Source organism: Perca flavescens, unplaced genomic scaffold (genome assembly GCF_004354835.1).
Source record: "Perca flavescens isolate YP-PL-M2 unplaced genomic scaffold, PFLA_1.0 EPR50_1.1_unplaced_scaf_1, whole genome shotgun sequence".
Taxonomy (NCBI): Eukaryota; Metazoa; Chordata; class Actinopteri; order Perciformes; family Percidae; genus Perca; species Perca flavescens.
In genome coordinates, this window is record NW_021166514.1 from 499,385 (window position 1) to 515,895 (window position 16,511).

The following is a 16,511-nucleotide window of genomic DNA, read 5'->3' on the forward strand; positions in this document are numbered from 1 at the left end:
ACTTGAGAGTGAATTTGGGGTCAACTGAATGTAGGTCAGTTATTAGTAAAAGCATCCGGGCTGTGTGGCAGGGGTGTGGCAGAGGGAGAAGAAGGACAGCATCATTACAGCATCCAGGAAAGGCTGACAGACTGTTAGGATGACTAGGCTGAGGCTGGGGCCTTGTGGATTGGCATGGGAAGCATGAAGATGGGCTATGTGGAACATGTAAACAACAACAGACAGTTAAACATCTGGATCCTGCAGAAACCAGCCTGGGACCATTAAAGCGAACCGGATTATTCCTATGGAAACAGGGTACTAAAAGGGGAGCTATTTTGCCCTGTGGGAGGCAGCAATGTGCCGTAAGGCATCTAGTCTGCCAGAAATTGAAAGAAGAAAAAGAAGAAGATGATGTGGTCTCGCGATACTTCCCTCAGCGGGCCGTGAGTTTGTTTCCTTTGTGTGGAGCGGAGAGCAGCTAACACGCAGCAGTTAATCTCCCGCTATTAACGAGGTTTGTTGGCTCATTATCGGCACCAAGTCCCCGATATCTTCACATCAGATCATCACAGTTACAGGTAAGAACAAAATGTTAGTTAGCAGCGTTAGCTCCCGCTTTTTGTTCTGTTAGCAGCGTTAGCTCCCGCCGTTAGCCTCACACACGATGTATGTTAGCAAGGTTAGCCTCACACACGATGTATGTTAGCAAGGTTAGCCTCACACACGATGTATGTTAGCAAGGTTAGCTCGCGTTGTTAGCCTCACACAAAATGTCTGTTAGCAAGGTTAGCTCCCGCTGTTAGCGCCATTAGCCGCGCTGCTAACGCTGTATGGCTAACATGTGGCTATATTTATCTGGTAGTTAGCTCTATATTTAGCTGGTAGTTAGCTTTGCGTCGTCACATTTTTCATCGTTTTTAATTCAAACCAGCGTTTAGTGGGTCAGCAGGCCCCAGGACCCGGCTTGTCCGGATCAGTCCCGGTCTCAGTGTCCGATCCGCGGGAAATGTCCAGAGAGGACACACACACACACACACACACACACGGGTATATAGATATACGTTACATGTCATTTAGCTGACACTTTTATCCAAAGCGACTTACAGTTGCTCTATATATATTATCGGAGGTAACACACCTCTGGAGCAACTAGGGGTTAAGTGCCTTGCTCAGGGACACATAGGTTGATGTATTGCAGTGGTAATCAAACCCAGAGCTCCCACACCAAAGGCACGTGTCATATCTACTGCGCCATCACCACCCACAAATATATAGACACACACAGATATATAAACACACCATAGATATATAGACACACAGACACACACACAGATATATAGACACAGACACAGATATATAGACACACACACAGATATATATACACACACAAATAAATAGAGAAAACACACACAGATATATAGACACACACACACAGACATATCTACATTTTCTGCCTGTGTACGTTTCTTATTTTCTTTTCTTCTTCAGCTGTTTGAGCTGAGAGCTGCCTCTGATTAACTAACATCTGATTCTGTTTTATGATAACAAAGATGATTCTTTTCTTCTGCTGTATTATATACATTGCTAACAAAGATGATTCTTTTCTTCTGCTGTATTATATACATTGCTAACGTCTCCTCCCCCCCCACAGACGATACTGTTGCCATGGCACTGAGACGAGGACACATCCGCTACCTGAAGGTGAGTCAGACAATAGGCTCGTTGGAGATGAGCCAGGTGAATGCTGGGTAGATTGTGATCCTGACTTGCTCTGACGTTATGCACACGTGGGCAACGATAACCTCACAAGATCAAGGCGGCCGCAGGTTTGAGACCCAGGCAGCCCAGTTGCTCTCCACCGACTACAAGACCCAGGCGGACCCAGGGGCATGCTGGGAAACGCAGGCCTCTCAGCTGATTGGTTCAGAATTGATTCAGCATGATGACGTTTTATATAAACTTTTTGATTTTGAATCAGAGGGATTTTACTGTGATTAGTCTGATTTAACCCCTTAACGCCGACTGTAGCTAATCTGCATCAAACCCCTTCCATTCCGACTGTAGGCGAGATAGCGTGTGTATTCCCCACAATGCCGGTTTGTTTACATGCGATACATAGCTAGGAACCTTTTGCATGCACTGGTTTCTCGTAGGACCGGTCGGAGTGGGAAATACATCCGGTTCACGGAAGCGAAATTAAACCTAACCCTTACCATATTTTACCATAATGCCTGTTGTCGGTAATTTGCATCATACCTAAATTTATATCTATTCCATATGCTATAGACAAATTAACAATCTCAACTTAATTTAGCATCAGCTTGGAGCCAGAAACACACATAATATTTTGTTTATATAATTGTGAATAAATTCAGGCGTCAAGGGGTTAAATTCTGAACAGAACACCTGTTGTGAGGCTGATAGTTACATTTAGAAGTCAGAGAGACTAAATCTGTTCAGATTACAGATCATCTCCAGTCTGGTGATTAAAATCAGCACCAGATCATCTCCAGTCTGGTGATTAAAATCAGCATCAGATCATCTACAGTCTGTTGATTAAAATCAGCACCAGATCATCTACAGTCTGTTGGTGATTAAAATCAGCACCAGATCATCTACAGTCTGTTGGTGATTAAAATCAGCAACAGATCATCTACAGTCTGTTGATTAAAATCAGCACCAGATCATCTACAGTCTGTTGATTAAAATCAGCAACAGATCATCTACAGTCTGTTGATTAAAATCAGCAACAGATCATCTACAGTCTGTTGATTAAAATCAGCACCAGATCATCTACAGTCTGTTGATTAAAATCAGCACCAGATCATCTACAGTCTGTTGATTAAAATCAGCACCAGATCATCTACAGTCGGTTGGTGACAATGACATGTTGATGTTTGAACGTCTCGAGGTTTGGACATAAATGTCATAAAAAAAAAATGGAAATATTCTGGAGCCTATTCTGCCGTCAAAACTGCCGACGTTGTCTTTGCTGTAATCAGATCAGAATATATTTATGGGAAACATCCATGTGTCCAGACAAGGCTAGCAGCAGGTCAGACACCTTTCTGGTGGGGAAAGACGTAGAAAACACCACGCAACAGAAAGGCCACGTAGCCAGTGTGTAACCGGCCTAACTCTGTACCTGTACAAACCCCCCCCACCTGTGTGTACCATATTGTGTGTAACACGTGTGTGTGTGTGTGTGTGTGTGTGTTTCAGGTGTGTGAGGTTCAGACGTCTCAGAGTGATGTCAGAGACTGTAAAGGAGCCGCTGGAAAGGTATTTAATATTTCACTTTTTACTACCAATCAAGTTCTAGACTGTGTTTGATGTAATAACGTGTGTGTGTGTGTGTGTGTGTGTGTGTGTGTGTGTGTGTGTGTGTGTGTTTTAGGAGCTGTATGATAACGGCTACAGCGAGCAGATGATGTAATAATGTGCAGATTTTAGGAGCTAATGAATGTGTGTGCAGATGTTTTAATAAGCTGTGTGTGTGTGTTTTAGGAGCTGTATGATAACGGCTACAGCGAGCAGATGATGTAATAATGTGTGTGTGTGTGTTTTAGGAGCTGTATGATAACGGCTACAGCGAGCAGATGATGGAGGATGAGGATGCCAGGACCAACCTGATCGTGAACTACCTGCCCCAGAGCATGAGTCAGGACGAGCTGCGCAGTCTGTTCAGCAGCGTGGGGGACGTGGAGTCGGCCAAACTGATCCGGGACAAAGTGGCAGGTAACTCCTCCCGAAGTTCTGCAGAGCACCAGACATCAGAGTACGACTGCGGTAAGACACGGAGCGTACTACACCTTTATTTGTCCCTGAAGGTAGCAGGAATATACCCCCAGCTGGGAGCATACTCAAGTTCCTCCAGTCAGAAATATAATATAAGAAGGGAAGTAGTTCCACTAGAGCTGCATCTCAGCAGAACAACGGTGTGAACGGACACTCAGAAGATACTGCAGTACTACTGAACAGAGACAGACGCAGTAGGATTACAGTATATTTCTCTGCTCAGTGCTAATGCTAACGGGCTAGTTAGTACTCCAGAAGTATAGTATCACCAGAAGTTCTGATACTGGAAGTAATACTGACTTCAGAGTCCGGCTGTCAACCAATAGTCTGAATTCAGATAAACGTTAAGACATTTGAAAATGAAAGTGATGAAGCAGCATAACTGCGTCCGTCTGCGTCAGCCTTTCTCTTCGCTGCTCGCTAAACGCTCAGCGACTCAGCACAATCAGACGTCACACACACAGCCTTCTAAACGCTGTTTCCTACACACACACGCAGAGACACACACACACACACACACACACACACACACACACACGAGACACACACACAGAGACACATAGTCATCTAAACGCTCAGCGACTCAGCACAATCAGACGTCACACACACAGCCTTCTAAACGCTGTTTCCTACACACACACACACACGCAGAGACACACACACACACGCAGAGACACACACACACGCAGAGACACGCAGAGACACACACACGCAGAGACACACACACACACGCAGAGACACACACACACGAGACACACACACACACACGCAGAGACACACACACACACGCAGAGACACATACACACGCAGAGACACACACACACACACGCAGAGACACACACACACACGCAGAGACACATACGGTCATCTAAACGCTCAGTTTCACACACACAGCAATCTACACGCTGTTTCCTACAGACGCGCACACACAGACACACACAGAGACTGACACACACACAGACTGATAGAGCTGATCTGATTGGTTGTTGGGCATGTTGACTCCACCCCTTTAGATGTCTTGGTTCCATCCTCCTTTTTATCATTGCTTCAGATGTTATTTTGGGTAATGTTGACAGCTGTAATACTTGGTGTTAGCAGTTCTACTTCCAGTAGCTGTACTAGTTGAACTGTGTGTAGTATTTCCTGTGTGTTTTTCTCCCAGCAGCTGTTTTTATTTCTCAACTTTTGTCTTTTTAAATGTTTTTATCCACAGATGTTTTTGATTTTATATTTAAATGTGTTTTTAATCTCTGGTGTTTTTTAAAAGACAACTCTGTTTTTGTCTGAACTTTATCTGAATACTTTTCTTTTCTGCACTGTTGTAACATTTTTTATTTATTTTCATATATCAGGTTTACTGACTTCAGGTATTAACATCTGGACGGGCCATATTGAGATTATATGTATCTATATTTATATATGTATATACATACCTGTCCATGCTACACACACAACTATAACCCTTATATTACGTAGCAGATGGAAAGTAACCCTAATAATCCCTCAGCTGTTTATCAGTAGATGAAGAAAGGTGTATTTTATAAACTATTAGTCAGAAAGTGTTCCCCGTATGGCCCGGCCCAGATGAAGATTGGTTTTAAGTTTTGAACTGAATCTAATGATGTCCAGATGTTTGAACTGATGTTTTATTTTATTTTCCAGGTTTTGGAAATGTCTGTAAATCTTTAATAACGATGTTTGAATTTCTTGTTCTGAACAAATCGAGAAAACAGCCGACTCCACTTTCTGCTCTGAACGTTTCCTCAGAGTGAGAGCTCCTGTTTGTAGTCTTTGGTGGAGGGTGAGGGTGTGGCCTTGACCAACTGCCACTTTGCTTGTTTGAAAGCCATGATCTCTCTCTCTCTCTCTCTCTCTCTCTCTCTCTCTCTCTCTCTCTCTCTCTCTCTCTCTCATATATCGTGGGCCAAATTCTCTGGGTGGGCAAAAAAGAGAAAGGGGAGGTAACCTTTCCCCTTATGACCTCATAAGGAGAAGATTCCTGATTGGTCCATCTGAGCTTTCATTTTCTCAAAGGCAGAGCAGGATACCCAGGGCTCGGTTTACACCTATCACCATTTCTAGCCACTGGGGGGGGCCATAGGCAGGCTGGGGGAACGCATATTAATGTTAAAAAAACCTCAGAGTGAAATGTTCATGCCATGGGACCTTTAAGGAGCTTCTGCGTTAGCTTCACCCTTCAGACCCTAAACTTGGTCTGTTATTTTCCCCTTTCAGAAACCAAATCCTCCAAATGATTCCAATAAAGAAACTATTGGATGGAATCGTAATTTTTGAAACGATTCCAAGTAGGAATCGTTTCTCGATGCCCATCCCTATTATATAGACCCTATTATAAGACTCACTCTGACTATATACAAAGTCTCACTCTGACTATATACAAAGACTCACTCTGACTATATACAAAGACTCACTCTGACTATATACAAAGTCTCACTCTCTGACTATATACAAAGACTCACTCTGACTATATACAAAGACTCACTCTGACTATATACAAAGTCTCACTCTCTGACTATATACAAAGACTCACTCTGACTATATACAAAGTCTCACTCTGACTATATACAAAGTCTCACTTTCTGACTATATACAAAGTCTCACTCTGACTATATACAAAGTCTCACTCTGACTATATACAAAGACTCACTCTGACTATATACAAAGACTCACTCTGACTATATACAAAGACTCACTCTGACTATATACAAAGTCTCAGTCTGACTATATACAAAGACTCACTCTGACTATATACAAAGACTCACTCTGACTATATACAAAGACTCAGTCTGACTATATACAAAGTCTCAGTCTGACTATATACAAAGTCTCAGTCTGACTATATACAAAGACTCACTCTGACTATATACAAAGACTCACTCTGACTATATACAAAGACTCACTCTGACTGTACACAAAGTCTCACTCTGACTATAACCGAAGAAAGGAAGTGGTGGTGTGTTCTCTGGGTCTGTTCAGAATAATGTGATGTTATGGAGAGTTTTGTTTATGTGTGGCGGCTGTAACACACAGTTTTCTTCTTTTATTTTGTTGTTTTCCTTTGTGTTTCTCTAGGCCACAGTTTAGGTTACGGCTTTGTTAACTTTGTTAACCCTAGTGATGCAGAGAGGGCTATCAGTACCCTCAATGGCCTGAGGCTACAGTCTAAAACTATCAAGGTAATGTGCAACAGCTGCTCTCTGCCTTTCCTGTCTGATAGATGTTTGTGTCCCAGCAGACGCCACCAAGGTATTTCTCTGATGTCATGTTTGTTATAAATCGACACGTGTTCGCTCTGAATCTGTGGTTTTATTCAGTTCAGTGAGACTAAGTGCCGAGCTTTTCTTTTCATAAATTTATGCTTTTATTTTAACAAAAGTGCCAAATGATCTGAGCCTTTTTTGGATGCTTTTATTTTTGTCTTTTTGTTTATATTTTATTTGGGAGAAATCTGGATAAATGTTTTTTTATTTTTATTCATTGAATATTTTAGACATATATTTAAAATGATTTTCTTTAAAAACTGGCTGTAACTGTTTTATTTTGTTGAGTGTTGATTCTTCGTGTCTGAGTTGTGTGTGTGTGAAGGCGAGAGAATGATCCTCTTCCTGTTTCCTGTTGTCAGGTTTCCTTCGCGCGGCCGAGTTCGGACACGATTAAAGATGCTAACCTTTACATCAGCGGGCTGCCGCGCACGCTGAGTCAGCCCGACCTGGAGGACATGTTCACTCGCTTCGGACACATCATCAACTCCAGAGTGCTGGTGGACCAGGCCTCAGGTAACTGACCAATCACAGCCCTCAGACAGCTTTACACACAATGCCAGGCCTCTAACTGACCAATCACAGCACTGATACGCTCTTTAACCCCCTTCTTTAAACCCCTTTAACCCTAACCCCATGCGGTGTTACTGCCCTGCTCACCTGTGCTCTGATTGGCCGACAGGTCTGTCCAGGGGCGTGGCCTTCATCCGTTTCGACAAGAGGTCGGAGGCCGAAGACGCCGTCAAACACCTGAACGGGCACACGCCCCCCGGTTGCTCTGAGCCAATCACAGTCAAGTTTGCTGCCAACCCCAATCAGGCCCGAAACTCCCAGATGATGTCACAGATGTACCACGGCCAATCACGTCGCTTTGGAGGCCCCGTCCACCACCAGGCGCAGAGGTTCAGGTGAGAGGGAGTGATATAATATAACAGTCTCTGTTTCTGCAGCGTTCAGTTATTATTAATCAACATGCAGTGTTTAGTGCTTATTACTAATGAACCTGTGGTGTTTAGTTATTACTAATAATGAACCTGCAGTGTTTAGTTATTAATAATAATGAACCTGCAGTGTTTAGTTATTAATAATAATGAACCTGCAGTGTTTAGTTATTAATAATAATGAACCTGCAGTGTTTAGTTATTAATAATAATGAACCTGCAGTGTTTAGTTATTAATAATAATTAACCTGCAGTGTTTAGTTATTAATAATAATGAACCTGCAGTGTTTAGTTATTAATAATAATGAACCTGCAGTGTTTAGTTATTAATAATAATTAACCTGCAGTGTTTAGTTATTAATAATAATGAACCTGCAGTGTTTAGTTATTAATAATAATTAACCTGCAGTGTTTAGTTATTAATAATAATGAACCTGCAGTTTTTAGTTATTAATAATAATGAACCTGCAGTGTTTAGTTATTAATAATAATTAACCTGCAGTGTTTAGTTATTAATAATAATGAACCTGCAGTTTTTAGTTATTAATAATAATGAACCTGCAGTGTTTAGTTATTAATAATAATGAACCTGCAGTGTTTAGTTATTAATAATAATTAACCTGCAGTGTTTAGTAGGGGTGTGACGAGATCTCGTTGTACGAGATCTCGCGAGATTAAAACGTGATGAGATTTCTCGTCGAGGTGAAAAGTTGTCTCGTGAGGCGATGTGATGTCAGCGTGATGGAGCGTGGAGTTACTATTGAAGATCCCCCTGCCACTTTTAAATCATTTGTGTGGCAACATTTTGGTTTTCCCGCGGAAATAATAGACGCCGAAAGAGTGACAGACAAGACGAACACAATATGTAAACATTGTAAGAAAAAAATGCCTAACTACTACTAACTAACTAACTAACTAACTACTACTAACTACTGCACCCGCGAGTCGGGTGCAGTAGTAGAGAGCTGTGGTGGTGCTGTAAGTGTTAGCCGCGGTATACAGCATTTTTTTCTTACAATGTTTACATATTGTGTTCGTCTTGTCTGTCACTCTTTCGCCGTCTATTATTTCCGCGGGAAAACCAAAATGTTGCCACACAAATGATTTAAAAGTGGCAGGGGGATCTTCAATAGTAATTTCACGCTGACATCACATCTCCTCACGAGACAACTTTTCACCTCGACGAGAAATCTTGTCACGTTCTCGTGAACCCAATCTCATGATGTGTCTCGTCTCGTGGAGTAAGCGTCGTTATTAATAATAATGAAACTGCAGTGTTTAGTTAATAATAATAATGAACCTGCAGTGTTTAGTTATTAATAATAATAATAATAATAATAATAATGAACCTGCAGTGTTTAGTTATTAATAATAATAATAATAATAATGAACCTGCAGTGTTTAGTTATTACTAATAAATGTAGTTTAGTCTGTTACAGCGGGACATAGGTCAGTCCCGTACGTCCTGTCCCGTACGTCCTGTCCCGTACGTCGTGACCCGTACTTCCTGACCCGTACTTCCTGTGTTCAGGTTTTCTCCGATGAGCGTGGACCACATGGGCGGCGGCGGGGGCGGAGTCTCTGGCAGCGCGTCGGCCGGTTGGTGCATCTTCATCTATAACCTGGGCCAGGACGCAGACGAGGCCATCCTCTGGCAGATGTTCGGCCCCTTTGGCGCCGTGGTCAACGTCAAGGTCATCCGAGACTTCAACACCAACAAGTGCAAAGGCTTCGGCTTCGTTACCATGACGAACTACGAGGAGGCCGCCATGGCGATCCACAGCCTCAACGGGTACCGGCTGGGGGACAAAGTTCTGCAGGTGTCCTTCAAAACCAGCAAGGGACACAAGTAGAGAGAAGAGAGGGGGGAAGGGGGTGGATAAGAAGAAACGACAGAGTCCGATAGATTTTCTTTTTTTTTTCAGTTTTCATCAGTTTTGTCGATATAATAGATAAATATTTTCTCCCAGCATGCCCCGTTTGTGTTCGGCTGTATGACATCATTGTTGCGGTAAAGTTCTTCTGAATATTGTGAAGTTTGAGAGAGAGAGAGAGAGAGAGAATCAGCCGGTCAGTTATTTTCTTGTTTTAATGTATAGAAATACTTCATCACGTTCAACAGACATTACAGAATATTAAATATGATTACTCTTTATCTAACGATGTCCAACTATCATCTCAACTCAGTTTGTTCTAAACTTTTTCTTTTTAACATTTCTACAGAAGTCTGTCGGAGAGTTTCTGCAGAAACAGATTTTATTTCCTGCTTTTACTAAAAGTCTTCTGGCGGACTAAACCATTCATATGTAGTTCTTCTCTGGTTTTTCATTTGTAATCTGTTTTTGAGTTGCAGCTCCATTGTGATGTTGGACTGTTCATTCAATAATAAATCTGCTTATGTAAACTTTCCTGTGATGTATTTTTACTGCATGTTTTTCTGACGTCTTTTAAAGTTTACTGGGAAATATTTACAATGAACATTAAACTTTTCCCCCTTAAAGATACGTGTAAGTTTGGTTGTCCTTTTAAACGTTTATTGCAGGTCAACATTGTCCCACTGGTTCATACAAACAATTATATTTACATTTTCTTTTTCATACAGTAACCGAACCGCAGAGACCACAAACAGACAGGTGTAATAATTTGGTTTCTAAATATGTGTTGAGGTAGTAAACAAAGACAAACCAGACATTGGGCATCATGATGATAAACTGTTGGGACGGAGACCATGAGGTATTCTGGATCAGTGTGTCTCTGGACCATGAGGTAGTCTGGGCAGTGTGTCTCTGGACCATGAGGTAGTCTGGGACCATGAGGTAGTCTGGGTCAGTGTGTCTCTGGACCATGAGGTAGTCTGGGACCATGAGGTAGTCTGGGTCAGTGTGTCTCTGGACCATGAGGTAGTCTGGGTCAGTGTGTCTCTGGACCATGAGGCAGTCTGGGCAGTGGGTCTCTGGACCATGAGGTAGTCTGGGTCAGTGTGTCTCTGGACCATGAGGTAGTCTGGGACCATGAGGTAGTCTGGGTCAGTGTGTCTCTGGACCATGAGGTAGTCTGGGACCATGAGGCAGTCTGGGTCAGAGGGTCTCTGGACCATGAGGTAGTCTGGGTGAGTGGGTCTCTGGACCATGAGGTAGTCTGGATCAGTGGGTCTCTGGACCATGAGGTAGTCTGGGTCAGAGGGTCTCTGGACCATGAGGTAGTCTGGGTCAGAGGGTCTCTGGACCATGAGGTAGTTTGGGCAGTGGGTCTCTGGACCATGAGGTAGTCTGGGTCAGAGGGTCTCTGGACCATGAGGTAGTCTGGGTGAGTGGGTCTCTGGACCATGAGGTAGTCTGGGTCAGTGGGTCTCTGGACCATGAGGTAGTCTGGATGAGTGGGTCTCTGGACCATGAGGTAGTCTGGGTCAGTGGGTCTCTGGACCATGAGGTAGTCTGGATCAGTGGGTCTCTGGACCATGAGGTAGTCTGGGTCAGAGGGTCTCTGGACCATGAGGTAGTCTACAGTGCTTAATTTGTAAAGTGGCAGGTCCCGGAGCGCAGAGGGCGGGGTGATCCGGCGATTAAAGACTGACCCTGCCTACGTAGCTTCTCTGACGATAAACACCTAAACAACGCTGTGTGTACATCAGAACAATGCTTATTTCTATTTCAGAACACACACTGCATCGGTGCGAAATGTAAAAAAAAAAATAATACACTGCAACAATCGTTTTCACAAGCAGCAATTATCCATCGGATTATTAAATTAACCAAAAAACCCACCGTGGTCTCCACATTCTTGATCGGCAGAAACATTTTTTTGCTTGTTTGGGATCTGACCGGCCAGCGTATTAGAACAAGTAAAGCAAACTTTGTCTTTCTGACCTCCCCCGAGGTAAACGAGGCTCTAACAGCAATCTCAAGCAGCACCAGCGATGCTGGGCTCACTAGAAGCGCAGCGCTGTTGAAGTGTCTTCACTCCCCCCTCCGTCTCCCCTCCCTCTCTCCCCTCTCTCCGTCCCTCTCTCCTCCCTCCCTCCCCACTCCATCTTACCTTGAAAATTCATCTCAAAACGCATCGAAAATGCAAGGACAAGATTTTTGTGGAACTTCAATGGGGAATTAAAGCTGCGAGCAGCGATAGACGGGCCCTCGCGCCTCTGCGCGTGTCGGGGTTACCGGCGGACGCCACTCCTTTCGACCGCGCGGCACTCAGACGCCGCGAATCGTCAACAATTAAAAGGGAACGATAGCTCACACAAGACTCTACGTCATACAGTTCATTAGCTGTGAAAAGGGGCGTGGCAAAAGCGTAGGGGGCGGGTCAAACCATCACCAATTAAAAAGGAAGTCTGTGCTGAGTTCATTGATACCTCACACAAGACTCTACCTTAGATGGGTCAGCATTTATTCAAAAGGGCGAGGCTTCAACATAGGGGGCGGGCCAAACCATAACCGATGAAGAAGGAAGTCTCTGCTGAGTTCAATGACACCTCACACAAGTGTTTACATCAATTGGGCCATTAGTAATAAAAAGGGGCGTGGCTTAAGCATAGGGGGCGGGTCAAACCATCACCAATGAAGAAAGAAGTCTATGCTGAGTTCAATGATACCTCACACAAGGGTATACCTTAAAAAGTTCAAATTTTATGAAAGAGAGCGGGGCTAAAGCTTAGGGGGCGGGTCAAACCATGACCAATTAAAAACGAAGTCTCTGCTGAGTTCAATGACACCTCACACAAGACTCTACCTTAAACGGTTCAAATGTTATGAAAGGGGGCGTGGCCTGAGTAAGTGGGCGTGGCCATAGTATAGGGGGCGGCTCAGTATCACACGTAGACCACACGTTCTGAGTTTCATGTAAATCGGATGTTTGTCATATAAGTTAGATTTCCTGTTGCCAGCGGGGGGCGCTATGACCAAAAGTTAATTTTAGCCTGTAGGTGTCCTCAGGCCTGGACCCTTGTCCATCGGGAGAAATTTCGGGCAGATACGACAACGTACACTCAAGTTACAATAACTTCTTTGTTCATCGCTAAACACTCAAAATGGCCGCCACGCCACGCCCACACCGTCTGACGAAAAGTTTTTCTTTTAACAACTTTTCATCTTTAACATCTTAAGATGGCACAGACCGAGTTTGAAGTTGATCGGATGAAATCTCTAGGAGGAGTTCGTTAAAGTACAACATGTGGAAATGGCCAAAATCACACTAATTTCGAACATTTAATTAAAAATGGCGGACTTCCTGTTGGGTTTAGGGTATGGCTCTAATGAAGTTTGTTGTACATCTTGACATGTTACATATGTGTACCAAGTTTCGTGAGTCTACGTTAAATGCACTGCAGGGGCTCAATTTTATTAACTTTCTAGGGGGCGCTAGCGAGACATTTTTGTGCGCCTATTCCCGAAACCCTTAAAATACGTAAATTTTCACCAGACTTGATGCTGCCGCCAAATTTGGTGAGTTTTTGAATATGGTAAGCCCCTCAAAAAGCCAATTCATTTGACGGGAAAATAATAGAAAGAAAGAAAGAAAAATAATAATTCCTTCAGTTTCAATAGGGCCTTCGCCGCTGTCGGCGCTCGGGCCCTAATTAAAGCTGCAAGCAGTGATGGACGGGCCCTCGCGCCTCTGCGCGCGTCGGGGTTACCGGTGGACGCCGCTCCTTGCAACCGCGCATTTGCGCGGCGCCCAGATGCCGCGAATCGTCAACAATTAAAAGGGAACTCCCCGCCGAGTTCAACGATACCTCACACAAGACTCTACGTCAGGGGTCACCAACACGGTGCCCGCGGGCACCAGGTCGCCCCCAAGGACCACATGAGTCGCCCGCATGCCTGTTCTAAAAATAGCACAACTCACTAGTGAGCTGCGTCTGAAATTTAATTGTATTGTATTCTGTTGCTATTCTTTTTTTAAATCACACTTGCATTTATATATATTTAAAAATGACAATATCTTAAAAATATGTTCATTATACATGAGTTTAGATAAGTTTAGGTGAACTCTGACCTACTGTAGTTCAAAGGTCAGTATTGTGCGCGTGACAAAACCAATGCTCGTGGAGAGGAAGCTCGCGGGCGCAGCAAAGATGGTAGCGGAATTCAGTTTCTTGCCCCAAAAACATGGCAGAAAAAAGGAAGAAAACGTATCACTTTCACAACGAATGGAAGGAGGAATTCTTTTTTACTTCTGTGAAAGAAACCTGCGTGTGTCTCATTTGCGGGGCTACTGTGGCGACGGCAAAGCGGCACAATGTGGAGAGACACTTCACTACGTGTCACAAAAGCTACCATGCTAACTACCCACTGGGAAGTGCACTACGGACAGAAAAAGCCCGTGAGCTAAAGGCAGCTTTGGGTAAGCAACAGTCTTTTTTCACGAGGTCGGCGAAAAAAAGTCACAAAAAAAAGTAACCCAAGCCTCGTTGAGAGCTACACATTTTCTGATCAAGAAGAAGAAGGCATTTTCAGACGGAGAAGTTGTCAAAGAAGCAATGATGATAATTGCTAACACTGTACTTAAAGACGAGAAAAATGGAACCGATCTAATCTCCACTCTCTCCGACGTCCAACTGGGTGCCTCTACGATAGTTAGGCGAGTGTCAGCTATGTCTGGTAACTTGGCCGATCAGCTGGACCGGGATCTGGCGAAGTGCCGCTGGTTTAGCATCCAGTGTGACGAGTCCGTGGACAGCAGCAGTACAGCGCAGCTGTTAGTTTTTATCCGGATGGTGTTTGAGGATTTCTCCACAAGAGAAGAACTCCTGACACTACTGCCCTTAAAGACAACTACGAGGGGAGTTGACATTTATAACACGGTGAAGGAGTTTTTCGTGCAGAAAAAGGTACCATTGGAAAAGCTGGTAGCGGTGACTACAGACGGGCTCCTGCTATGATCGGCCGACATACAGGTTTCATCGCTCACTGTAAAAGTGACCCAGACTTCCCAATATTTCTGCATTACCACTGCATCATTCACCAGCAGGCGTTATGTGCAAAAGTGATCGGCTTTGAGCATGTGATGACTCCTGTTGTCAAAATCATAAACAACATCCGCTCCAAAGCAAAACAGCACAGGATTTTCCAGGTGCTGTTGGAGGAGATGTCAGCTGAATATGGTGACCTGCTGCTACACACAGAAATCCGATGGCTCAGCAGAGGACGAGTTTTACTTCGTTTTTTGTCACTTTTGGGTGAAATCAAAGAGTTCAAGCAGTCCAAAGGCGAAGACGTCTCACTGCTAGTGGACACTTGACCTTGCATTTTTGACGGACATTACTGGGAAACTAAACGACTTGAACTGCAAGCTGCAAGGCAAATGTAAGACTGTTGTTGATATGATAAGTGCTTTAAATGCATTTAAAGCCAAGATGAACATTTTCTCTGTGGATTTACAGAGAAAAAAGGTGCTGCACTTTCCCTCTGTGCAGTCGGTGCTGAAAGACAATGCTTCTGCATCTGAGACATTTGACAAAGTTGCAGAAAAGTACTGTGAAGTCATAAACAGACTTGGGCAAGAGCTTGAGAATAGGTTTTGTGACCTTCATCAGCTTGAGCCATGTGTGTCGTTCATTTCCAATCCTTTCATGAATGTGGACACAACATGCTTTGCTGAGCAACTAAGTGCAACGTTCAACTTGGATGCTGGACAGGTGGAGATTGAAATCATAACACTGCAAAATGACCTCCACCTCAAAGCCTACCAGGCTGCACCAAACTTTTGGTGCCTTGTTGACACAGAGAAGTACAGTGGAGTATGCACAGCAGCTATAAAGGTTGCTAGCCTGTTTGGTTCAACCTATCTCTGTGAATCAGCGTTTTCTGACATGAACTTCATCAAGAACAAACACAGAACACGCCTCACTGATGCACATCTGAAAGACTCACTCACAGTTGCAGTGTCAAGTTACACACCAGATTACAATACACTGGTGAACAGCATGCAATGCCAGTCTTCCCACTAACAAAGAAACAGATACCAGATGTCAGTGGCAACATGGCAGTGCCATGACGAAGTTGAATTACAATATTGAAGAATTGTGTTCAATTTAAGTTTGTTCATGACATGTAACAGTTATAATTTTGTTAAAAATGCTGCATATTTGGTCATTAGTTCAAAATGTGACAAAATGTATTTTAAAATATGTAAGTTGATTTTTCTAACATTACCTAATTGATAACGTTTTGAAACAGTGCAACATAGTTAATGATTTGTTAAAAGGGTTTGTCACTGGCTAGTGAAAATGGGACATTTTTCCAATGAAATGTAGTGATGCAAGTGATCATCTGAAAATGTAACAATTACTGAGATTAAAGTGCTGAATATCGATATCTGTTTCCCACCTTATTGTCATTGTTTAATTATTGTGAGAAATCATGAACCAGTGTCTTCACATAGATGAGTATTATTAATCATTATTAATAATGTATAACTAAAGGCAAACTGAGCAAATTTGTTGTTTCAGAAGAGTGCATCAAACTGGTAGCCCTTCGTATGACTCAATACCCATAAAGTAGCTCTC

The 16,511-nt window shown here is 43.3% G+C and overlaps 1 protein-coding gene across 2 annotated transcripts; it reads left to right on the forward strand.

The window, feature by feature from the left end:
• Positions 1–326: 326 nt before the first annotated feature.
• Positions 327–10,506, forward strand: LOC114551464 (ELAV-like protein 1). 2 transcript variants are annotated; one of them, XM_028572509.1, is made up of 8 exons: positions 327–560; positions 1,634–1,683; positions 3,205–3,264; positions 3,552–3,771; positions 6,874–6,977; positions 7,424–7,577; positions 7,744–7,969; positions 9,534–10,506. In XM_028572509.1, the coding sequence occupies exons 2-8, from the start codon at positions 1,648–1,650 to the stop codon at positions 9,853–9,855; spliced, it is 1,122 nt and encodes a 373-aa protein (XP_028428310.1). In that variant the 5' UTR covers positions 327–560; positions 1,634–1,647; the 3' UTR covers positions 9,856–10,506. The 2 variants fall into 2 exon arrangements, with proteins under 2 accessions (XP_028428310.1, XP_028428311.1); XM_028572510.1 differs by having other exon boundaries at positions 3,552–3,720.
• Positions 10,507–16,511: the final 6,005 nt, after the last annotated feature.